We start from the raw sequence: 26,898 nt of genomic DNA, 5'->3' as shown, positions 1-26,898 counted from the left end.
TACAGAAGGATGTTCATACTTGAATTATATAGCAAAAAGACATCAAACCACCAAAGGCCCCTTTCAGGTGTTTCCTTCTTTGTAGATACACCCCCAATTTCACACTTACTCCTCCCCCAGCCCCATCACCCCTGTTTTTTTACATTAATATGTATGTATTTAATGATACATAATGATGGGTAATAAAATGTTAGGGTAAGTCCAAAAAGATTTTTAAACACATTGCCATGGTAACCAACTGGGCTTCTACAAAGAGCAAAGTGCACATGGCTGTGTAGCTTCATGTTATTACATCTGCTTTAGTGTGTGTGTGTGTGTGTGTGTGTGTGTGTGTGTGTGTGTGTGTGTGTGTGTGTGTGTGTGTGTGTGTTTGTGTGTGTGTGTGTGTGTGTGTGTGTGTGAGCGTGCGTGCAGAAAATGGTGAGATGGAGTAGTGGGGGTTTAGGAATTGGAAAAAGAGAAAGCAAGGCACCCCCCACCACACACACACACACACACACACACGCACATAAAACACACACATGCACTGTAATTGCCCATGCTATTCAGGAGCACTCCGTTGCATTGTGCGGCTTTGGAGCAGGATAAATGGTGGCCGTGGCATCAGGGTAAATCTATTAGGAACCCATGGCCCAGGCTTTGTATCTAAACCTCATTCTGGTTTTGTGGAGGGAAATGGAAATGATATGGGGGCAAAACAGGGAAAAAGTCTGTTTAGACCTAGTTTTAGATGCGATTCATTTTTTTTACAGTTGACTTTGTAAAGGCCTCATGATGCTCATATTTTGTGATGTGTCATTTTCCACCTGAACTTTGATAGAGAAATTATTTGACGAGACACAGCGTCTGAGTGATTATTTCTGCAAACATGTGTCTCATGAACACAAAACAAATGGATATAAAAAAATAGAGATGTGGCAACATCAGCGCCGTTAGTGGTAGCTAGAAAACACAAATGCATTGTTTATCAAGCGCTCATCTGTGAAAACCTTATGAAAAGAAAAAACAGGGCGCAAGACAAAACAAACCACTTTGGTGACTGTATTTTCATCCAGCTCGCCCGATCTCATGCAAATATGCTTGTGAACAATACGTTTTGCTTGGTACATGAGCGTAGTACATTTGAAGCTAGTGTGCCTGATGCTGTTTTTGCCAGAAAGGACTCCATTTCAACAAGATGAGTCAGGGGTAATAGATTTAGCAGGGGGTCGGCTGGCAGCCGGCTACTCGCTTACTTTTCTGTGTGTATCTGTGTGAGATAAATTTGACTTAGATGCCAGTGCGTAAGTGGTTTGGTGTGTATGTGTTGAGATGTAAACAGTGAAAATGCATTTGTCTGCCTCCCTGCGACTGTGTAAATCAGGAGATATAGTGACAGTCGTAACAATCTGTTATGTGGAAATCGCTTTTCTCCCTCTTATTCTCGCCGCTCCCAGTGAGACAGGGAGACAGATAGATGGATATGAGGCAGACTTTGGAGGGTGGAAGAGATGTCTCAATTTCCGCGAATCAAATGTTTTGTGTATGTGTGCAGCGCTGACATACAGAGCTACAAGATGGTTTGAAGATTTTCCTCTTTCACTCGACTTATTTATGTCCTCTCTATTCACTTTTGACTTTCTCTGCATTCCTCCGCGCTCATCACTTTCTTTACACCCTCTCACATACCATAATGCACTCTGAGCTTCCTCCATTTCAGTTGGGCTGCTTCCGATTCCCTACCTTTCTGCTTCTTTATTCCTCCTTCCCTCTGATATTTTGATAGAAGCATCTGTTCAAGTGTGAAAAAAACACCACTTCAGTTCATACCTCTTGGAGGTTTGGGGGCAAAAAAAAAAACTTTGTTAAGGGAGCATGCTGGGGAAAATAGCAGTCTGCCAGCTGCTGTGGGTATTCTGGACTTGTACTGGTGGGTGTCCACTGAACAGATACTGGCAGCTAGCATTCATCTTGGTGTGTGTGTGTGTGTGTGTGTGTGTGTTTTTGAGGTGCGTCTGTCGGTGTGCAAGCACGCTCTAGGTGGGTGGAAGGCTGTCAGTAACAATGCCAAGATGCCAGGGACAGGGATTATTGAAGCCCCTCTAGGCCGTTCTCTCCCACTACTATCAACGAAGGAAAGCTGTCTTTCTATCAGCCGGGCCTCAACAACACCATGCATTTACGTTACTTGTAAACAATGTTTCCAGGCCTGGTTTCCAGTTCAGAGGAGTGTATTTAGATGCCTGTTGAGAGGAGACAGAGATAAAAGCCGGGTGGTGAAGATAAGATAAAAAAACAAAAGAAATATATGGAATATAGGGTGGAGCTTTTATTCCAGACAGACGTAGCGAAGACAGTTTAAATTGCATTGTATTGGCATCCTAACAAAAACATCATTCAGCTGTCATCTGCCGAGGCACATGCTAGAATTAAGTCTTTGTTTATAGCTTGTGTGTTACATCTCTAGTTTGATACATGTCACGGATATGTCAGCGACTGCTTTACGATTTAACAAATCCAGCGGAGTAAAGCAAGTACACAGAGTACACTGAAGAGATGCCATACTACAGTATCACATTAGCCCTGTCTCCTAAAGTTCATCCCAGGCTACATGGAACGGCTAGTCCTGGACACATGCCATAACAGTTGATGGTTGGGAGATGCTGTTGGTTGATTTGATTATTGAGTGTCTCGTTGGGGTTGGGTCCGCATAGCAAAAGCGATGGCTTCCCCCTCTCATGGTAATCATTTTGCAGCCGTCATGGCGCTGCTAATCAACCATCATAAGCTCCGTCCTCGACTACAGAGCTGTGTGTAAATGCTTACGGGTACGTGGAATGTTTTTCTCTTGTGTGTTATGGAGATGCCCCCTGGATCTTGTCTGGACTCCCTGGTCTAAACCATGGTCCAATCCCTTCATGATCAGCAGCCATCTCAGTTACACTAATATGCTGATTATCCACGTCTGGGAAAACGCAGACGGGAAGACCAGCGTGTATGTAAATTGATGTGTGTGAAAAAGAAGAAATCCGACTTTTCCCCCTCAGTTCTGTCTGGGAACACCATGGCTCTCTGAGTCCTCGCACTATAGCCTTTACCTGCTTAAACTCCGTTATAACCTCTCTGAGGTAGAATTTCTGTGTGTACATCAGTCACAAAAGAAGGATCATTATTAGTGTGATTGATAATAGTCCAGCAGCGTAAGCGGCAATGGTATTAGCTTTGTTTTAGCCACAGTTGCAGCAGTGTGCTTTTGTGCCAACTTCCACCTACTTGCCATCAGCAGGCCCCCGCTCTTAAGCACTACCTGCTTAGTTAATACAACCGTTAGTCATGCCTTTAAGGCGACAGCTGATCTAATTAGCCACTGAGGAGAACTGTATGCTCCCTTTTTCTCTCTTAGTATCTCTTTTGCATCACACATTTACAGATCCATTTTCGGGTATTAATGCCATAACACCCGTATGTATTGAAACCAAGTGTTGTTCTGAGCTGTTTATTTTGACTGTTTTGGCCTTTTACAAATGTCTTTTTCATGAACATCTTTGCCAATTTTTTACCTTTATCAGGTTTCTCTGGCAGTCATGGTGTTATTTTGATAAACAACATTTTTATCAGTGCTCAGCTCATCTGATTAGGACAAAAAGACTGCGATCTTTGTCATCTGGACGGTATTTTTTCAGCATATAAGTACACAGGAGGATGCGCATAAGCACATACAGATATGAAACACGCAGATTCCAAACAAACACATCTAAATTTCATCAGTCCCATAATTAATTAAAAATGTAATCATTGTACCCCCCTCTTTCTCTGTACTCCCCCCTTGGAAATTGAAACAGGTTTAATAGAAGGATGCACCGGGACCGCTCATTAGGACTGACCCCTCCTGTAATTATCTGAGCCATTTGTGATATTCATAATGGTCTTGTGGCAACACTGAACAGGGCTTAAATAAAGGCGAGACTGCGTGGTCCAGTTCCCCACAGCAGGACTCTCTCATGGGAGCTCTTAGTGGGTTCACACAATAGAGATGTTTATGTTTATTTATTTTTGTGTTAATGAGGCATGTGGGCATTTGTGTTTACTATGGAGAGACAGGAGATAAAATAGTATTTGTCAAAACACTGACTAACTTGCAAGCGGAGGCAGTGGTATTTCGTGGTAACAACTAATCTGTTGTGTTTACTTTTAACTCATAGCTTGTATCTCAGTGTTGATGCAGATACATTTTTTTTTTAAAATTGTAATAAAAAAAGTCCAGCTTGGCTATTCCACCTGATATTTACTCTAAATCGCATATTGTTTTACGTTTATATTGAATGGAATTGTATTTCCTTAAGTGGCTACCAACTCCCTCCTCTCCTGTCTACTTGTTTAAAATGGCCCACTAAAATGTAAAACTTCATATTTAATATTTTTTCTTCTGTTGACTCTCTCTCTCGCTCTACCAGCTGCCAGCTCAGGCTGGGAACACACACTGAGCCTTTTAAACTGTTTTATTTTCTTGCTGTCACTCTCAAGGAGTTAATGACATTACATATGGAATAACAGACTACTGGATAAAAGGCCTCGTGAATTGTGCGTAGCACAGACTGATAGGTTGTCTACGTGTGCTGGTTTGCCACTGTGTGGCAGTAATTACAATGGAGTTTGTAGTTTAATGCAGTGTTACATTAGCCTGTTTTTGTATTTAATATTTCATTTTGTTAGTGCAACATAAGTTCTTCTTGTCATTATTATGTGTTACAAGACCAAATGAACATCAAGGACTCTGTCTCTCATGTGTTACTGATTAAGTATTTATACAGGGCACTTGAAACATGAATACCACATTAATAAATCAATTCAAATGACTACCAGTATATCACAGTCCTACCTATCTTCTTTCTCTCTACCCTTCTCTCAGGTTGATCTCCTTTCAGGAGTTTGTCGCGTTCGAGTCGGTGCTGTGCGCCCCAGACTCCCTCTTCATGGTTGCCTTCCTGCTGTTTGATAAAGCAGGCAGCGGAAGAACCACCTTTGGTAAGTAACTCGGCCTCTGATTTACGGGGTCAGATAGAGTATTACTGTAGTCATGTTGGTAGCGGGAGAGTCTTACTGAACAATTAGCCTGCATATGTTAGGAGCTGTTATGTGCTCAACAAGAGACCTGGAATTATGTATTGATAGTTGAAAAGTTTAAACCACAGAAACTCATGATCACTTATGTTACACAAAGAAATGTCGTGCTCATTTTCAAATATTGGACTTATGGTTTTTATTATGTCTTTCCTTCCCTCATTTGGGAGCATTGGTTTCCCTTATATGCTTATATCGGCTTTTTAAAACCAAGATAACTATTTCATACCTTCTGTGTGGAGGACCAGGGAAATCAAGCTGCGGAGATAATGCAATAATAAGATAATGACAATGCTTTTTTATAAAAAGGAAGTTGAGACGATTTTAAAAGATTAATAACTTCACTGTTATTATGTAAGTTCAAGTCTGTTTCTTTGCATTTGACATTAAACAATACTTAGTCAGCTAATCCTGACAAAGCGGAGAGCATGCTCCTTTTAAATGCACCTCAGAAAAAGTTTTTACACAAGGTCCTCGTTTATTTATGTGAGGGTCTGACCTCCACGCGTCTATTCTGTTATGGTTGCATCCACAAACAAAAAATTCAATATGTGGTGCGGTATCTTGTCTGTAAAGAAGATAAGGTTAGCTTTGGAGGTGGAGAGAGCTGGTGGCAACTAAAGGATGGAGATGAAGATGGAGAAGATGGTGGGTGGCTCTCTGTGCATGATTGACACCATTACTCTGATGCCTGGAAGGTCTGAGGTGAAAAGGGAAGACATTTGTACTTGTTGCTTATTTCACATTTGCCTAATTGATTTAAACAAGTCTAATGCCAGCCTTCTGTAGGTGTGCGAGGCGTCAGAACATTAGGCTTGATTTGAAATGCACTGCACACATCCCGCTAGCAAACAGGGAAGAGTAAGTGAATTTCATTTTAATTGTTGCTGTCGACAGGGTGCAAGATCATTGCGGGTGATTATTTATGCACATATGTAAATTTTCATATTTAAAAGGATCAATTAGAGTGACGTTGTCTTGGTAGCAATTAAAAGGTCTGCTGTTTTCCTGCGTCTCGCAAAGGTTAATGAATATCCCAATGCCTGTGAGTTATGAGACTCACAAGTGGAAACTGCATGAAAAACATACCACACATCATGGCACGCACAAACACTGACGACAGTGTCTGTCACTCGATTGCGCTACCATTTTACCAAAATCAAATAACTTGTGACTGAGATTATGGACCAGTTGCTATATTATAATTCTCCCTTTTCTCAGATTAAAGAGCCTCACCAAGGCACAAAATAAATAACTCTCTTTTATTACCTATTAAAAAACATTAATAGCTCAGGCTTATGTCGCTTTAAAGGCCCGTTTGTTTTCCCATGTAATAAATGTCTGTACTCTGATTTCTTTTTATTTCATTTTCTATGAAGCCATTTTATTTGATAATAACCTGAGTAATTTCTGTTAAATACAGGCGGCACCGTGCTCTGAATTCTTAGCACTTAAAAAAATAAATGCATAATTTGGTGGAATGTTGAGTTCATAAAAATGGCAACATAACATGGCATGTGAAATTCAGTTGTGCATCAGCCAGAAAGACAAAAAAAAAACAGAAAAAAACTAAAGAGGACTGAGTGTTGACAGGTCTATAAAAGCTGATAATATAAACGGTGGGTTCTGGAGCGGCCCTCTTCTTTAAAGAGTTAAAGGCTGTATATTTATTGCCTCATTAAAGTGTAAAAAAAAAACAATGCACAAGCGGTCTTCTTTCAAAAGGTAAGGCTGAGCTGAAGTAAATGTCACCTTTCTCTTTCTCTCTTTTTTCCTCCCTGTCTGTCTTTATAAAAAAAAAAAGTTTCTTTCCTCCTTTCCTTTCTCGGCTCGTCCAGCGCGGCTTGTTTGGTAATAAGAAACAGGTCGCTCTATTGGTTTGTTTTTGTTTCTTTAGTAAGGCTGTAATTTAGGACTCATGTTCAGTGTCTCTCCACTCCTCTGGCTGCAGAGGCTTAGAGGGTTCAGGCGGAGGAATATAAGTGAGAAGAAAAGGCTTTCCATCTGAATACAGAGCCTCCACAGCTCAAACAACTTCTGCCATGTGTCATTCAAGACTGATTTAGAGTTTAGCAACTTAAGTCTCAATCAGAGCAGAATTGTGTTCTGGAGATTGACGTTGACGTTTTGTCACAAACAGTCACAGGCATTTTTTCCCAAAATCAAATAATTACCCATGTTAACCGCGAGATAGGAAGCACATGCTGCTTGTTAAGACCTGACTCACGAGCCTTTGTAACGACAGATTTGAGATCTTTTATTAGAGCAAAGTAAAAGAGGAAGAAGTATTTGATAATTGTTTGTTATGAAAACATGAACATACAGAAAGGAGAATATTGAAAGGATTTTAATGGAGAGGAAGGCCTTATTGATGGTTAATGTATACTTGTTTGCCTTAAAAGTGGGGCATAATCTGTACAACCTAAACAGAACTGTAATTGTATAATTGTAAAGGATATGAGCAAAAACTGTAGTTGTTTTAGCCTCTTTGCTTGCTGATTTTTGTTTAAATTATCTATTCACTTACATCAACACAGGAAATCTGATTGTAAGACTGTAACTTAGTACATTACTGTACCTGAGTAAAATTTTGAGCTTTGTGCTTGAGTGCTTTCGTTTTATGTTAAGTATGTCATACGGTTGAAATTAGCTCCAGCTTTACCAGCTACAACAGTAAAATGCTATTTACACATTACAAATAATTTTGCTGATATTGCTTCAGTACTGTAATACAGTATTGTGAGGGAAATTAATGCCTCCCCTAATTCTGGTACACTAATGTATGGAGTTGTTGCAAATTGTGTCAAATTAAACCTTTAATCACTCTGTTGTTATTAAAGAAGCAATCTTCTCTCTTTTTGTGTGTGTCTCCTCTGCAGAGGATGTGAAGCAGGTCTTCAGCCAGACCACCATCCACCAGCACATCCCATTTAACTGGGACTGTGAGTTCATACGGCTGCACTTTGGCACACGGAGGGACAAGCAGCTCAGCTACGGAGAGTTCACCCAGTTTCTCCTGGTAGGATCCATGTTGACCACTTGCCGGTTTCCCCACTCCGCTGACATGAAATCACTTTCTTTGTGTCTTTGTTTTTCCTCTTTGTCTTTCTGCGTTTCATGTCCTTGGCCCTTTTTGTGTCGGCCCGTCTCACTAACTCTGTCTTACCTCCATTGTCCAGTGACCATCAATGATAGTCCATAAATCTGTATCAACCGAGTTATGTGCCTGTACACACGGCCTTAACCTCACGTATTGTTTACAAGCTGTTCCTACGATCCTGTCATCTAAATGTATTGACATACTTATCTAAGCTCGGCCAGACGAATGTGTGCGCATGCGGACACACACACAGGTTCTCCCGATCCTTCTCAAACACAGCCCTCCACATTGACCAGATTAGTTATTTATGAAACACTGAGCTTATATATTTGGGACATGTTGGGGCATTTGTTTTCCATTAGCTGACGTACACCTAGCATTACTCCCCTCCTCTGAAGCAGGTAGAGGTTCTACCTCCATAAATAGCATAGCTGGAATATTCCTTGTGTATTTGTGGTGTGTGAGCCATTTTCCAATATGATGTCTAGACTTAAATCAGGCCTAAGCAGGGCGAGTTGGTGGTGGGGGTAGGAGAGCGGGCCTGAGCTCTGCCAAGTTTGCATCCACACTCACCATGTATCTGAATGAGCTTTTTATATTGCACTTAACTTGGACCAGATGGCTTACACACAGTGGGCAGCAGCGCATGGATATTGAGACATTGTTGTATGTGCGTGCGTCCTTGTGTGTGTGTGTGTGTGTGTGTGTGTGTGTGTGTGTCTGTGAACATACACTATGTGTGTCTGCAAATTTCTATGATTCTGTGTGTGCATGTTTATCTTCATCTGCTTTATCGTATGTGTGAGCAGTGGCATGCAAGCTTTGTGCATCTGTGTTTATGTCGGAATTTGTGTGTGTGTGTGTGTGTGTGTGTGTGTGTGTGTGTGTGTGTGTGTGTGTGTGTGTGTGTGTGTGTGTGCGTGTGTGTGTGTGTGTGTGTGCGTGTGTGTGTGTGTGTGCATGCGTACAAGTCTGTGGCGCTGTGGCCAGTAGATGTTGTACTTTGCATTGACAGCGGGCCCAGTCCTCTCCGAGTCAGTCACCCAGTGGTTTCCAGCTCCTCACAGCAGCAAGCCAGCAGCCAGTCACACTCGTTGCTCAACATGAAAATGCACATTTCATGCAAATGCTATTTGATCATTTCTCATAGGTTTTGATTCATACCTTGGCAGAAGAAAGTGAATTTCCTGTTGTTGCAGGGATATTCAAATTCATATTCATTTGAAGTGTTGGAAATATTGTCCTGCTTTTCATCTTTTTTCACTCGCTTCACTGGTCTCAAAGAATTCATGGAAAAATATTTTATAATATGATAAATATTATTTTGCGAGGTCTAATGCTTCCTCAGGTTCTATGTAAGTGTCACATTAATAAGACACATTGATACCACTGTGATGGTGCATTACTTACTTCAATTACAGGGCTAAGGTGCAGGTAACAATGTGGTTTGGGCAGTGACTGATGACAGGGTACAACAACATTTCCTGAACCAGAATTTAAACGTGTGAAATTACTACATACTTTGTGATTCCACTACTACCCAACGCGACTTTTGTTAACAGACAAAGCATTCGGAAATGTCAGTCTATAAAATATATGTGCAGCTATAAAAGTTATCAGAGAGTTGTGAAAAGAACACACACACACACACACACACACACACACACACACACACACACACACACACACACACACACAAGCCATATTCTGAATATCTTACAGCTATTTTTATAATTCTCTACCACCCAGCTTCCCCCTCCCTTAAGAATGTTCCCATCCTTTATTTCCTCCCCTTCCTGCCATACATGCATGTGTTTATTGTGTTTTTCTGCCATTGTAACCACGCCACTGCCAGATGCTCACAAGATGGGATTATCGGGGAAAACGTTTGCGCCGCATATTTCTCACAAGGGCTCTCTCTGGCCAATTACTGTCTTGATGGAAGCCAGAGATTCTCACCAATTACATGCATTTTTCACGTCTCACGCGTGGACGCTGGCCAAGGCTCAGCTCGCACTGTCGGCGTAGTGTTGTCTCTGGCAATGGCATTACTGATGTCCGTATAGAAGTGGCACATACTAGTAGCCCATATTATAGATCCTGGCAAGTAAAGGGCTTGAATTACACGGGGGACACCACATATGCCACTTCTTCCCTCAGCACTCAAAAAGCAATTTTTTTTGTGGCATTGTTCAGATTTTAAAAGTCCCAATTATGTTTGACTCCAAAAATCAGCGGACAGCTCTTAACATCACTATACACTGGCACATGTAAATAGCCATTTGTGCGCAAGCTTCTGCGTGTATAGATTTAGCCCTATGCTGATAAGAAGCAGTGATGGGAAAAGAGAGATACAATCCTGTTTCTATTGTTTAAATTTTGATGAGAGGACGGGAAAGAATTACAGCCATTGAAAACTAACAGAGGTGGGTTGTCATGTGTTTTTATTTTCATCCAAGGACAATTAAAGCAACTGCAAATGCCTCACTTTGTTGGCTGTCTAAAGCCCCCAGCGTTATGTCTCCTGCCTCCCTCATTCCTCTCCCAAATAACAACCATGTCCCTGAAACACACATACAGTTGCAACAAGTTAAGGTTTTAAGAGGCTGAGAATATAAACTGCTCCATCCCCTAGACCACAGTTGTTTTGTTGCTCTGTGTGGTTGGTGTGTGGTTTTCCAGAGCTCTGACTGGTCCGGAGAAACAGGATCACATTTCTTTTTTTGTCATTTACTGACGAACACAAACACAAAGATAAACGCTCATTCTTATATCTGCATATGCACACAGCCATTCATGCAACACATTATCTTCTTCACTTTCCTTTTGTCTTTTAACTTGAAATATTCAGCTTCTTCTCCTCCTTTTCCTCTTCCCGGTTTATTCCACACCAAAGTGTTTTGACCTACTCACAACTGACCGGAGAAGTGAGTCATGACACTCTGGATGCCGACACCAACATATCTCACCTTATTTATCTTGGGAGTGTTTACATGTGTCAATCTCTCTTCGTTTCATTGCCTTCCACTCACTTATACACTCTCCACAGCCCCTGCTGTGCTCATAGGTGATACTGACACATGGCTGCTACATTTGCTGTTTTTCCAAATGTGACTCTTTTGTTACAATGTCTATTCTTACTCCCCTTCGGTCTCCACTCAGCTTTGTGTTAATGTCACTCTTCCCCAGTCGTTTCTCTTGGGTGCTGCAAATGTAGAGTTCGATCAGTTATGCTGTCAGTGAAATATCACTCAAATTCAACACAACAATAAGTCAAAGCCTCATAGGGTTTTGTGTTGTGGTAATACCACTTTCTTGAGTTCCACTTATGACAATAACATCTGAATCAATCAATTGAATAATGCCATGCATGTTCAAGATTCAAAGAGTCCCCCTTCAGCACTTTTTGTCCGACGTGTGGCTTGAAAAAGAATGTCCATTCTTCTTGGATAAATTAATGATTTAACTTATTGTATTTAAACTACTTACTTTAACAAATGTGATAAAAAAACAAAACATTTTCAGGATGAATCTGCATATACACTTAAGTTTGACCTATTTTTATTCTATTTGATATCGTCTTTTTTTTAGGACATTTGTGAGATTGTCTGTTATTTATTGACTTATTTAAGTCAAATGGCTTTTTAAATGGGAAAAGAATTGCTGCAATAATGATTATTTTCGTTATCAGTTAATCCACTCTTTTATCAATTAATTGACTAATCGTTTGGTCTATAAATAACCAGACATTTTTGAAAAATTCCCATTACAATGGACATGCACGTTGACATATTCATATGCTTATTAGTCAGTGTCCTATCACAGAACCAAAAGACAGGCACAACATCTGGAAAAAGATGATATACTGTAGTTCGAATTTTTCTTTTCATCCATTAATGGAATAAATGTTTCAGCTCTACATATTTGTGTGAAATTGTGAAAAATACAAAAATTGTATGGCTGTTTTCAGTTTCACACACACATACTTTGAAGGAAATAAGCTTGAATTGGTCATTCAGTTCGTTGGTAATGTGTCACCATACCTGGATTTTTTTTGGGACCCAAAGACCATGATACATTACAATCTTTGTGGATTATTATTGTTCTGATACCCCAGTCTTTTGCTGTAACCACATTTTTTTGTTGTAAGATCGAGGAAGTGACGGAGGCAGTGGTTTGTTTCCAGCCTCTGTAGACTTGTGGTTGCAGGTACCGATAATGGCTGCTAATTTCAAAGGCCTTGTGGGATGTGTCCCGACCACCGCCGGCTGTTGTCCCTGTGGACCTCTGTGTGTACGTGTGCGCAAGAGACAAAGTGAGCAGTGAGGTGATTAGTCGTCTTGCCTGTGTGTGTGTGTGTGTGTGTGTGTGTGTGTGTGTGTGTGTGTGTGTGTGTGTGTGTGTGTGTGTGTGTGTGTGTGTGTGTGTGTGTTTGTACGTTTCTCCCTCAAGTGGGTTTAATGGGGATTTTGGGAGGGTGTGAAAAGCTCAAGCGACACCTCACAGTAGGCAAGCCGCTGCTGGGAGAGAAGGTGAGCGTGAAACCTGGCCAAACGCAGGCTCCCCTGTAACTGAGAGGGGGAGATGGCGCCAGGGGGCCCATCAAAGCAAATGCTGTGTTTTTATGCATTTGTGTTTATACGAGTGAGTTTATGTGGATTTTAATTTATGAAGACAACTTAAAAAGGTGTATGACCCACATATGTGTCCAATAATATGCATTTACTGTATGATCTAACACCTAACCCCCCGCCCCCCCTTCCACAGGAGATGCAGCTGGAACATGCGCGGCAGGCTTTTATCCAGCGGGACCAAGCCCACAGCGGCTCCATCTCAGCCCTGGACTTCAGGGACATCATGGTCACCATCCGGCCGCACATGCTCACATCCTTCGTGGAGGACTGCCTCGTGGCGGTGGGTTTTTGTTTGGCTTGGCGGTTCCCTTCCATTTGTTTTACTGTGGTCCACAAGAGCCAAAGTCGGGCTGGTTAAATATAGTGAGATCGGTCACTGCTGTTCACCTGCAGTTATGATAGTTGGTCTTTATTTCAAGTACAAATTACGTGGTCTTTATTCAGCAGCACCTAAGTAATGAAATGTTAAATTTGGTAATTACAAGGCCGGGATAATTTAATTTCACATCATAGCTGTAATTTATTTTTGATCATGATACATTTAAAGTCATAATGTGTGAGGGATGGTGTGATATAGAAAAAGATGCATGTTTTAAACCAAATCTTTGAATGACCAAGATGTTGGAATTTCAGAAACAAACACAATGTTAACGAGTACTTGTTCATATATTTACTTTACACGCGATGTTTGCCACTGATTTAGTTGCTGATGCCAGCTAGGAAGGCAGGCAACCTAACATTACTCTATTCTCCATAAAAGGGTTAAAAGCAAGACTGTTTTCTTCCATCTCACTTCCTCTTTCTTGTCTCTTCTCTTCTCTGTGCTCATTTCTTTCTCTCACACCCCCACAACCAAACAGCCTGGCTTTCTCTTTCCCTCCAGCTGTCCATCTCTCAATTCGTCCTCTTCCTCTTTACCTTTTCTGTCACCTCTCATCTGTCCTCTCTCTTTTTTTCTCCCTCCCTTCATTTTTTTCCCCTCTCTCTCAACCGCCACTCTTTCTCTCCCTCCCTCCCCCGTGTCTCTGTCTCTCTCCCAACATGTCATTAAGTCTAACCTCTCTGGCAGTGTCAAAGCCAAGCAGGCAAGCTGAATAGGAAGATAGAGACAGAGATAGATGGAGACTGGAGCTTTACAGTCCATCATCTTTGCCTGTATGTTTGTGCATGAGCTGCTATGCGCGTGCACTGTATTTATTTTGAACTCTGAGATGTTTGTCTTTTTTTGTATCCTGTCTTTTCTTTATATGTGTAGCTGTTTTTGTTGAGCGTGTGCAAGTCTTGCGTCTGTGTCCATGTCTTGCCCGATTTCATAAACACCTTGTAGACTCTGTCATTTTCTCCGCTGTGTTTACCTCACCGACTAGACATCTTCGTGTGCTGTTAGTAAACTCTCACACACACACACACACACACACACTCATGTACTCGCATGCACGCACGCACACACACACATACGCGTCAAAAAACCCATAAACACTGCAGACACATTAAAGGCGGTATTATAGCAGAACACACAGTGAAACGGCAACCTTTAATTCACTCACCAACATGGCAAATGATCAGCAGCACACTCTTTTCACCCAAATATTGTTCTCTTTTCCCCATCTGTGAAGGCCTCTGTGTTGTATATCGTGGGAAGATCCATGCCTATAGGCTCATAGATATGAACAGATACAAAAGTGTCTCTCTGTTAGGGCAGTTTCACCCAAGCCAGCGCTTCCCCCCTGGTTGCAAACAGAGTGAGCTGAAAGCAACCATAATAAATGTGTCTGTAAAGCAAACAGTGCCATCTAGTGAAAGGAAGCTCTGCCTTTGCTATTGCCTAAACCCTCAACACTGTCCATTTGATACTCTGGCCTAAGCTACCCAAAACAGCCAACAACATTTATGAAATGTACCTAAACACGCATTTCCAAACGGACAGCAGTGAGCGGCTCCTCTCAGCGTTTAAGAGCCTGATTTGATAAAGATGGGAAGCTGGTTCACATAAAAGAGTTTGTGTGCAGTCTGGAATGTCCTCAAGAGCCCAGCGTCTATTTTTAATCCGTTACCTTTTTATTTTCTGTTCTTTTATCACTTCCTCCACCTCATAAAAAAAAGTTAATTAAACTCCTTAAGAGTGTTCGTTGTGTGATGGAAAAAGTAGCGGTTGAGACAGGTTTACTTTTCCCTGTGGAGGGATGATAAAGAGGAACGTCGATGATTAACCACCGGTGTTCATTAACATATCCTTTTGACGTGTGATGTTTTTGTCTTACACGTGATCAGAATATCTAGATGCATTTGTTCTGTTTCGAGTGTCGTGTGATTGTGTTTGTGAATGTGAGTTTACTGCAAGATTTTATTACATGTTAAAATATGTGTCTCCATCCTTGTCCAGGTTGCGGGTGGCACAACCTCTCACCAGGTCAGCTTTTCATACTTCAACGGCTTCAACTCGCTTCTCAACAACATGGAGCTGATGAGAAAGATCTACAGCACTATGGCTGGCCACCGCCGGGATGTGGAAGTCACCAAAGGTAGAAAAAAAACACACACACAAAAAGGCTCATGCACTAACACAAATCAGATGCCCGTGGATGAGTTTATATATGCACTCACATTTAATGAGGTTCTCTCAGACAGACAGCATGCAGGACACACACTCACAAATGTGAGCGTGTATACTGTTTGTTCTCAGATGCACAAACTGTTACAGTCCTACACTTCAGGCAGTATCAAATGTGTTTTCCAGATAATGTATTTACGTCTGTGTGTGCTGAGGGTGGAAACTTGTTTGTGTTTGGTTTTCTTCCTTCCCGGTGGCATTTAAATGGGCACGCTGGATCTGACCCAGCACACGTACTGCATAGCCACAATCCCTGATGGAGGCTGTGAGACATCCTGGCACTTATCTGAGGACCACTGCTTCTTGTCTTGGGATGGTTTTGTTTGCCAATGAGATTTTCAACTATTCAAAATCAGACAAAACAAGAGGAATGCTTTATTTGATACAAGTCATATACTCACTTTTCAGGATGAGGTGTCTCACCCTGTAGATCATTGTGCACGTTAGATAGTTACAACTATTTGATATGATTGTTCTTTACTCAATCATTTAAATTACTGAGCAAAGTTGTAAAGCTACAAGGTGATGGACATTTGGTATTATTATCTATTGATCCGAGAGCCTTATTTTATTTTTCCTATTTCTCTCTGTCTCCCATGGTTAGTTTCTTTAAATCGTTATCGCTCTCACTTGCTTCCCCCTTGCTGTCTCTCATTCCTTTCCTCAGTATTTGGCAAAAAGCCCAGTTAGAGTTTTTTCTGTCTCTCTACCTTTCTCTGTCTCTTTCTTTATGACTCCCTCTCGCCTGCTCTGGTCGTCCATTCTGAGCTCTCTCCCCATGGCCCAGGGCCACTCGTGTAGCCGTGTGATGCTATCTGAAGCCTTATCAGGGGTGTGGACCATAGCTGACCCAAAGCAAGAGCCCATGTGCTCCCAGGCTGTTCCCACCATGAGTGAACCGAGGCCGGGCTTGGCTCGACCCGTGGTGGCCCGTAGCCAGCTAGCCCTCCACAGCCACCACCCATCCACCCTCCACTGCCTGAGTCATTAAGGCCTCCTCTGGGACTGCTAGTAGCGCTGGTCGGCCGACAAACACGTATTGTACACACACCCGCATGTATCAAGTGTGTATGTATTTTGTATCACACGATTTCAAACATTTCTCACATACACACAAGCATTAACACAGCCAAGCATGCACACATGCGCAATAATCCTGATTGATTCCGTATGTGCAACAAGGCCACTGTTTGCCTTGGGGATGCCATTATAGTGCTTAACGCCTACACAACAGCGAGTGCACACATGTGCGTGAGCGTTTGTGTGCATACGTGCACAGGAGACTTTTACAGAACACATCTTTTATTGAGCCAGAAGTGCACACTACATGGCAAATTATGACCGTGCATCTTTGTGAAGAGACATAATACTTTAAATCCATCTTTACTACATAGTGCCAGAACTTCTTTTTTTTAACCAGCAGGGTTTCTTGACCATGTCACAAACTCAGGCTGTTTTTTATATCAGATTGTTTCAATCCAGACTGAAATATCACTGTAAATATCAGAATGAATGCCAGGAAAATTGTGTCCAGACATTCAATGTCACCGAGGGCGAAGCGTACTGACTTTGGTGATGGCCTAACATTTTGTCTAGCGCCACCAAGTTTGATATTTTGTGGTTTCAAATGTTGAAACATTTTAACAACTTGGGCGATCCCCTGACTTTTCATAAAGTGACATTATCAGATCTAAATTTAATGTTGATACTCTTGTTTGTGTCCAAGTAGTTGCAAAAATAATTCCATTTCCTATCAGCCTCAACTTCCCCTTGTGTTCAGAGCTAATCAATTAATATTAATCAGACTCTTTTTTTTACTTGCTTTTCTGTAAAAGCATTTAATAGTTTTTTCCTTTTATGTTTTAGGTGTTTGTTTCTTTTTTAACCCATTTGTAATGCACTGTGTAAAAGGGCTATACAATTCACAATTCATAATATAATATTCCATCGGGCACTGATTAACAACAAACAGCAATTGTCTTAACAAAGAACGGTTTAGAGAGTTAACATTGAACAATCTCTCTTTTTAAGTGCTCTTAAATTGTTAAGTTTCAGTATGGAATCTCAGTAGCGATGTCCAAACAGATTTTGTGATGTTTGTTCTGCTGACTGCTGCACATGTTTATAGCTTATATACTATCAAGGAACTGTGTGTAAACGAGGCAGTTATGTGGTTATGTGGGAATCTGCTTATCATTTAGTACTCTGTGGACTAGACCACTTCACAGAGAGGCAGGTAATCATAAAATGGGTATACAGGTCAGTCAGGTGTGTGTGTGTGTGTGTGTGTGTGTGTGTGTGTGTGTGTGTGTGTGTGTGTGTGTGTGTGTGTGTGTGTGTGTGTGTGTGTGTGTGTGTCTGTGTGAGAAAGAGAGCATACCTCAGGGGTAAGCTGAGCCTTGGCGGGGTGAATGGCTCCAGTGTAGGACGACTTTGTCACAACCCCAGCCTGCTGCTCTTTGAATAAAGCAGGTCAAACAATGCTGACTCCTCCACTGTAAGCCAGCCTACAGTCAACCTGTTCTTTATTCCACCAACAATAGATCAGGTCTTAAGTTACGGCATACTAAAGCTGCCTCAGAAGAACTCTTGAAGTCCATAACTCTCCACGGCCACATGTTCTATTTAGTTTTCTTATGATGAATCCAACATGCTTTGACACTTCTCACTTCGCTGCAACCAGGTCACACACTGGTGTGAGTGGCAGAGCATCAGGGAAAAATCCCCATAAAAAATCAAAACATTTAAAACATCAAAAGTTGTTTTGGAAAACGCAGAAAATCAATGACTGATGTAGGTGTATATCGGCCAAGTTTGTGGAAAAAAGGACTTAAAGGTCCGACAATGTATGCAACTGGAATTGTTTTCCCCTTTTAGCAGTAAATATGCAAATGCACACTTATTACACATATTTTGTTTGTGCATTGTATGTTACATAATATCAATGGATGATACTCAGTCAATGATGCAGTATCATGAATGGTTCAATGGAATTATGAATCAGATAAGAATAAAAGAGATGTCACTCACAAGAAACTGCTCTTGTTTGTGATCACAGATTATGGCTTTAAGTGATTCATTCATCTCAGTACTAGATATTTTGACTTATTTTCATGTTGTAATGACAGTGTTTAATATATCACCCAGTCATTAAAAATACATGACATGACAAAGTTAACATGCCGACTGCAGATAGGTATTAAATACAATATTTATTTTTGTTTACTCCAAGACAAATTTGCTCTATTGCTTTAGTGTGTGCATATATTACTTAATTAAATTCCTATTGCAAAAAAAGAATAGATAGATAGATAGATAGATAGATAGATAGATAGATAGATAGATAGATAGATAGATAGATAGATAGATAGATAGATAGATAGATCTTGAACCTAAACAAAAATGATCTGGAATTATAATTATAATAATTATAATGATCTGGAATTATAAAATCTTGGTTTATTGTGCCTTTATGTGAAGCAATACATATTCTGTATTCTTGTTGAAAACAGTGGACCAGCTATTCACTAGCATGGAAACTGCTGGATCAAAATAGAGTATCAGGGTGATTGCTCAGAGCCATCCAGTCCTTGCTTAACTGCACTCAGAGCTTTAGGTCAGACATGTTCTCATACATGTTCTCATTTGGCTTTGGGACCCACCAAGGTTCCTTGTCACAGATCCATGGACATAATGCAGCCAAGGAGTTGAGCGTGTTCAGTTTGGTGACATCTTTATTGCATTGCTCTTTGCTGACGACGTAGTTCTGTTTGCTGCATCAGGGCTTGACCTATGCACTGGTGCCGTTTGGATCCAGCTGTGCAGCTGCAAATTTTAGATCCGGAAGACGGCCAATTGCCTGCTTTGAGTGAAGAAAGAATTGCTACCTTGACTTAAGTAGTTTGAGGTATAAGTTTGCTAGTGAGGGTATGGATAATGGATCATGAGATGGACAGCCAGATTGGTCTCCCGTTCACAGTCTTGCGGATGTTGTACCCTTGTACTCCCGTGGTGACATGGAAACTAAGGCTCTTGAGTTACCTGTCAATCTACGCTCCTGTAGCAGCGTCCGTGAGCTTTGAGTCGGTGTCTGTGAGTTTAAATATTCACAAGGAGTTCAGAGTTTGCAGCTCCTTCGCATTGAAAGGAGGCTGCTTTAGGTTGTTCAGTGATCTGATCATGATGCTCCCCGAGCGCCTCTCTGTGGAGGTCCCCAGACCCAGAATACACTGGAGGAATAATATAAATCCCATCTGCCCTGGAACTACCTGGGGATTCCCCAGATCAAGGCAGAGAAAATCCTCACGGGTGTTGGAATATCTGCTGAGTTTGCTGCCATTACGGCCTGAAAACAGATTAGCAGTGGGAGATAGATGAATTTGCAATTTTCATGTATTATTGTCTTAACCCATTTTTTTATGTTTGTATTTTTGCAAATGTTGGTCTGTGTCTTAAAGTGTGATGCTTTAAATCAATAAGTATCTATCTTTATTGTAGAGGAGTTCATTGTTGCAGCTCAGAGGTTTGGTCAGGTGACGCCCATGGAGGTCGACATCCTCTTTCAGCTGGCTGACCTGTCAGAGCCCCGTGGGTAAGACGGACACACACACACACACACACGCACGCACACACGCGCATACACACGCACACACACACGCACACACGTACACGCACACACATAATAATAGATAATGTGACAGTGTTTTGTGTATAACTTGCTTTTCATTTTTAATGTTGTCAAGGGGTGGAGATTCTCCAAGAAAATCATGATTAGTAATGTGGGTATGATAGCCAAGATGGTTTAGGCATTCATTCTATATTTCACTAACAACAGAAATATCATTTCATAACATTGTAGCTGTGTGACAGCTGTAATGGAGAAACAGCATCGTAAGTCCATCCCACACGTTCCCCCCAAAGTGCACCTTAAGCCCCAGGGTCCATACCTCAGGGAGACGAGCGCTTTCTACCTCCTCAAACTTCTCTGCAAAGGATCAAAAGAATCAGCCATGACTACGTCAGTGCCAGAGAATCCTCTTTCAGTCCAAAACCAATCCAAACTCCCATTTCTCTTAAAAAAAGGGGCAATTCCAGCCCCTGATGATCCGTGATCCGTGGCACACAACAACTGTATGAGTTTCACATTCCCCCACTTCCTTTGCGTCTGCCTCGCGGCCCAACCAGTGCTCTCATAATTCCTAACCCCGGCCTGAGACACCACCTGATTATTATTTCTGGGCAATGGGATACTTTAATAGCCCTCTCCACTCCCCTTGATTGGAGATGCGAGAGATAATAGCCTCAATATTCCCTCAGCCTGGGAAATCTGGGACCGCCATAGAGATGCAATGGAAAGACTCAGAAAGGCCGTAGTTTTACATCCAAAGGTTAAACATCGTTGTTATACTTGGATGACAGGATAAAGGAGTGGGAGTTGTCATATCCAATAAATCGGTTGTCTTACTCAATCATGCCAAGCACAGGCCTAGATTTTTTTAATGCCACAATATTCACATGGAAAGATGGTGAAGTATCCGTAAACTTCACGCAACTTCAGAGTGACAGATCGTGCTTCCAAAGGTCATGGACTTGGTGATGCATTGATGAAATATTATACATCTCACTCTCACTCTCTGTCCTCATCAGATGTGTTGGTTTAGTGGACATTGAGCAGATCGCTCCGCTGGAGGAAGGCGCCCTTCCCTACAACTTGGCTGAGGTCCAGAGACAGGTACAGAATATGAAGACTTGTTGATGTGTTTGGTTTCCTCTTCCACACTGGCAGCTCTTTTTTTCGCCTCAGTACATTCTCTAGGGTTTGATGTCAGAAGACTAAGATTCATAATTAAGGATAATGATATCTCCTGTTCACAAGTAATTAATCCCCCATTGATTTGATATGTTGGCATGAATCGCACAATTCATTCATTGAGACATTGTTTTAGAGTTACATGTCAGTAAAAGAAGAAAAATAATACAGGAAACACAAATCCAAACAAGTTTTGTCAGATGTAAAGTGGAAAGTTTGCCCTCAAAACCTGCCAGTGTTTGTCAATTCCTTTTTCTTTTTTTTTAAAGTTCAGACCGAGTTGTGTTTAAGTAACCTCCCTTCACAGACTTAAACTGAAAGAGACATTCTTTACAGTCTTCTCCCTGACATGTGTCTTAAAAAAACAAACAGACAAAACTCACGAATCCAAGAAAATAAAGACAAGAGCCATCCTCGAGGCCTCATGAACTTCAAATATGGTTCACATGGCAAAAGATAGATGTGATGAGAGTTCAGCGAACAAGAGAAATTTGTAATGAAGAAGAGGATGAAGGTAGTATGGACAGCCAAACAGATGAGCGGAGCACTGTTTTCCATCTTTGGCTGTTTGGTCAGAGTCTTGTTGCCTGGTGGGTTCCAGCCCTACAGAGAAGGCTTGGCCAGGCCATATTGGAGCAGGCGGGGGCCAAAGGGGAGAAAGCAAAGGGGCCCAGCACTACACAGACGCCAGTCCCACCACAATGAGCCACTTTAGGCCCTTGTGGTTTGGCCTCAGGGGCTGGCCGCCAGCTAGCTGGAGCTCTCTCTCTCTCTCTCTCCTCATCTTTTGCTGCCTCTCTCTCTTTCCTTTTTTCATCTACTTTTTTCTCCCTCTCTCTTATTTTCTCTACATGTTTGTCGGTTGGCCTTTTCTCTCTTTATATCCCTGTAACTTGTTCCCCTCTTTCTCCCTCAAACATCTTGCCAGTTAGTATTGCCGAGTTGTACCAGCGAGAGAGGAGGGCTGAGGTGGAGAAGGTTGTGTATGAAGGAGACATTTGAACAGGAAGAAAACCTCTGGAGATGAATTGTGGAAGGGGGTGGGAGTTTACTTTGACAGGTGGACCTGTTCTAGAGACCCCCATCGCACCACCCCCCCCCTCTCTCTCTTTCTCTCTCTCTCTCTTTCTCTCACACTTTCTCTCTCTCTCTCACAGACACACACACACACACACACACACACACACACACGCACACACACACACACACACACACACACACACACACACACACGCACACACACACACATACATGCACCTACTTACCTACTTACAACAACCCACCCCCCACTCTCCCTAGGGTCGAGAGGCCTGGGCTGGGCATACCAGACAAGGCAACAGGTACCTCAGGTGGGAGGGGAGTGTGACCAAAAGCTGGCTACTAACACTCTTCTGCTATTTGCATGTCATGGTGATGATCACAAGGTTGTAGTAAGATCACCAAATGCTCCTCTTATGCTACGTTCACACCAAAAGCAAATTTTTGCAACGCTTTTGGTGTGAATGCAGCAATCGTTAGGTGTGCTGAATTTTCGTATTCATTCCAAGTGATGTAAGTAATTCCAAAATGTAAGCAGTAATCCACCAATTGATCACTTGTGCAGGGCTTTGTGTTGCTTTCATCAGTTATTGTATGTCATTCTGAAATGATTAGTCTATTAGCTGATTAGTCTATCAACAAAAACATTAATCGTCAATTTGGATAATTAATTATTCTTTTAACAAATTATTCAAGTAAAAATGCCTGTCTGGTTTTCAGCTTTTCTGTTTTTATATCACAGTAAATTAAGAAGCATTGTGAGGACGTCATCTTGAGCTGGCGGACATTTCAGTCTGACATTATATAGTCTAGAAAATTAACCAAACAATAATGAACACATTCATTGTTTAGAAAAATGATCATTAACTGCAGCTCTGCTTTTTGCATTACTATTATACTACAGGTTACCAAATACTCAACATCTTGAGTACATATTAACCCATGTTTGTATATTATGAGTATATGTCTATTTGTGCATTACCTCACCAAAAACAACATTTACATCGTCTTTTATTTGGGTAGCTTTCCACTCTCTTTCTTGTACGCATAGTTTTATTAATTGACCATTATGCTATGTACAAGTGTTCATCATGAAATTTGGACTTGCTGTCATACACTATACAGGTGTGACACATGATTGATTTAATAGCTGGTAATGAAGCTTGCAAGGTGGTGGAATCATATGTGTGGCATGCAACGTTTTTTTAAGAATCATTATTCAAGTCTATGTGAATCGGTAGAGAGAAATGAATGTCCGAAACAGTTGTCAGTCTTGTGTCATGTCTCACTGTTGTTAGTTCGTTCCTGCTGCACTAATGTCTCCATTGTCTCTTTCCCGCTGTGTGAGCAGCAGTTGGGCAGTGACGTCTCCCGCCCCGTCCTCGTCCAGGTGGCAGAGTCGGCCTACAGGTTCACCCTTGGCTCAGTGGCAGGGGGTAAGAGTCACGCCCTTTTGGCTCTCTGCATACCTTCACCCCAGCACCGACCCACCCGCCCACCTACCTGCCTTCGTGTCTACCTGCCCCACAACCTCTGCTGTCCTCATAAGAAAAGGGTGAGAGAGAGAGAGAGAGAGAGAGAGAGGACAATGGCCCCTCTATTGCTCTATCCCTTGCTAACAAGAGCAATGGTTGCTACCCTGCTTAAAGAGAAATGATCCCACTCTCTCTTTCCCGCTCTTTCCCATCCCATCTGCCTCGTTCTGTCCTGTCTCTCGCCTCTCGGCGCGGCAGGGGAAAACCCTCCTGTGTGGATTCTTTTGTACCTGTGTGGGTGATCAGGAGAGGCAGGATGAGGGTGGGGGTGACGGGTGGGGCCTCGGCCTTGTGTTTGTCTTCAGACTCCCCACTGTTTTTCTACTCCTCCTCCTCCTCCCTTCCTTCATTCCTCCCTTCTCCTCCTCCTTCAATCCCAATGGAGACAGTTTAATAAGGAGGTATGGGTCTGCCATCCCTTCTTCTCTCTCAGTCTCTCTCTAATTAAGTCTGTCGCCTTGGGTCGGTTCTTTTTGTTTGTGTCCGTCTGACGGGCCGAAGACACTGGGACTCAAAACACTTTGGCGTCTTTCTTAACGTTACCTCCACAGACTTCCCCTTCCTCCTCCGCCTTTTCCTTTTCTTCCTCTTAAAGGGTCAGCTCACACAAATTACAAAGACATATTTTCTCACCTATCTTCATTGGTGTTGAGCAAAGCTAAGTAAAACATCATATTCATAATGTAAATCTTAAATCTCCTTCTTTCTGTGAGGTTTGTACGTACTTTACGAGACTTCCAATGTTTAATATCAAACTTTATTAACGGAACAAATCATACATCTTTAGTTGCACTTCACACAGGTGATTCTTAATAGTTTCAAAAGAAAAGGAAGCTTTAAGTAATTTTCATCAACTATTTCAATGTTTTTTTAAATTATATTTCATTTTGTATTGTTGTCTTCAGATGCAAAACACAAAGATGTAGGCAAATGGGTGGGATACAGTTGCTGGATAAGTTGAGGGGAAGACAATGGTGGGATGGTCATAACAATAAATGATGAATATGGATATTTAAATAAACAAACCTTGATATAACATGAAATCAGTGTCTAAATAACCATTGTATTATTCCTTGTAGCTGTGGGTGCCACAGCAGTGTACCCCATTGATCTGGTGAAAACCCGCATGCAGAACCAGAGGAGCAGTGGCTCCCTGGTGGGAGAGCTCATGTACAAGAACAGCTTTGATTGCTTCAAGAAGGTGGTCCGCTACGAGAGCGTTTTCGGCCTTTACAGAGGTCAGTGTGCATGGAGACAGATTTAAACCTCACACGTTTTAATGTGTAATGTCAAATATCTAAATGCTGTTAGTAGTTGATGCAAACTGTGCAGGTGATCCCATCTTTGAGGACTGTGTGCCACATTTATCCTGCAATAATAGTGCAGCAGCTACTGTGGCTTATACGTGCTGGAGTGTCTGTTATACAATCACTGTAATGCATCATTTGTACCTTCCAGATCTTTCTTTTCAGCATGTAGAAAACACTCTCAATAACAGTATTTCCAAGATCATGGTACTTATCATGATCATGCAAAAGAGCAATGTACCAAAGGTTTAATAAAAAATGTATTTACAGACAGCTTTCAGGAAAAACAACTTACGGGAAGTGAAATCCCCAAAACGGAGCTTGAAAGAAACAAAAAGGGCTGAGATGTGAGAGAAGAAAGAAGAAGCAGTAGGGACAATTAAAGTGAAGAGAAGGAAGAGGAGAAGAAAAGTGTAGGGTGGACAGGAGGACTGTGTGAGTTCACCTCTCTGTTGACCTGTCTCCTTTGAAGTGATTCCGGCTGGCTGGGGACTTTAAGAGTAGGACAATGAACGTCACACGCAAGGCCACATACCTTTAGGCCGGTGTCACGATGTGGTGATGTCGCATGTCTGGACTTACACACTCATACGCACGCAGACAATGAGCAGGTGCACAAGTATGCAGGCATGCACACACGGACATGCAGGCGACTGCTTGGGCATTTAGGTACGCACATACCAGGGCATGACATCCCTAATGACTACCTGCCCTGTCTTCAGAAGCTGGGGTTAGAGTGTCTGTGTCGGTATTGTCGGGGTCGGATTGAAGATGGATAGAAAAACGGTCCCCTGGAACAGTGGCAGGGCCCTTTTAAAACCCCATGATTCTGATTGACAGCACCGGCTCCCGAGAGGAAACTTGAATGCTTGAATTTCTGAGGAATACACAAAGGCCATCAACAGTGGAATGGCTTCAGAGACGCAGAGACAGACAGGTCTGGCTCCAGATAGATGGCCAGACATGTATCCTGACAGCCAAACTGTATTTATGTAATATAAGTTGAAAATGCCTTCACTGAAAACCTCGGGAAAAATCTGCTGTGTGAAGAAAATACATTGTTACAGTTACTAATGCAGCACAATGCTGAGATCTCTCATAGAAAACAGAACGAGAGAGACGGGAGCATCTTTACTCCTGTCTCTCTTGATGGTTAAGCCAAAATAAATTGGGTGTATTTTTCCCATGTCGAGTCATGTGTTTGCATGTATATTCTGTCTTGAAGAAAGTATGTCAAAAGAATTCAAAAATGATTTTGGTTTGCTTGTTTATGAGGTCCAGACATCAGGTCTTTTCGCCAGCTTTCAAATTAAGTGTATGATTATGTGTGTGTGGCCTCGCTACACACACACACTACTGTAGATCATTAACTGTAACTTGGAGTGTGTGTGTGTGTGTGTGTGTGTGTGTGTGTGTGTGTGTGTGTGTGTGTGTGTGTGTGTGTGTGTGTGTGTGTGTGTGTGTGTGTGTGTGCTTCTGGCCTTGGGGCTGGGTAGGGGGCCAAGTTTCATTGTGCTCTGTTGTGATTATTTTGTTTATTTTTATCCTGCCCTGGGTTGTAATTGAGGTCTGCGTAAACTTTTGGTTGGTTTGTTTTATACTCTGCCCTTTTTTCTATTCTGGGAGGCAGTTTCTCTCTCTCTTCATCCTCTCTTTACCCCTTCTTCCTCTCTCTCTCTCTTGTTGCTACTCTGATGTCCCCACACTCCACATCAATAGATTTCATTAGCGTCTGGAGGATCTTGCAGGGTCAGACGCATGCAT

At 42.0% G+C, this 26,898-nt stretch overlaps 1 protein-coding gene across 1 annotated transcript in view; it reads left to right on the top strand.

Moving 5' to 3' along the window:
• Window positions 1-26,898, top strand: part of slc25a13 (solute carrier family 25 member 13) — a gene marked incomplete at both ends in the record, with an annotated part of 43,771 nt that overhangs the window by 1,907 nt on the left and 14,966 nt on the right. The window contains 8 exons of the mRNA XM_079231663.1: window positions 4,889-5,004; window positions 7,980-8,119; window positions 12,968-13,114; window positions 15,218-15,356; window positions 19,943-20,036; window positions 21,092-21,176; window positions 23,644-23,728; window positions 24,907-25,065. Of these exons, the coding sequence (XP_079087789.1) occupies window positions 4,889-5,004; window positions 7,980-8,119; window positions 12,968-13,114; window positions 15,218-15,356; window positions 19,943-20,036; window positions 21,092-21,176; window positions 23,644-23,728; window positions 24,907-25,065 (965 nt within the window). The remainder of the gene's footprint in view (window positions 1-4,888; window positions 5,005-7,979; window positions 8,120-12,967; window positions 13,115-15,217; window positions 15,357-19,942; window positions 20,037-21,091; window positions 21,177-23,643; window positions 23,729-24,906; window positions 25,066-26,898) is intronic.

The sequence above is a fragment of the Taurulus bubalis genome (assembly GCF_910589615.1).
Source record: "Taurulus bubalis genome assembly, chromosome: 16".
Classification (NCBI taxonomy): Eukaryota; Metazoa; Chordata; class Actinopteri; order Perciformes; family Cottidae; genus Taurulus; species Taurulus bubalis.
This window is presented reverse-complemented; position numbering and strand designations above follow the sequence as displayed.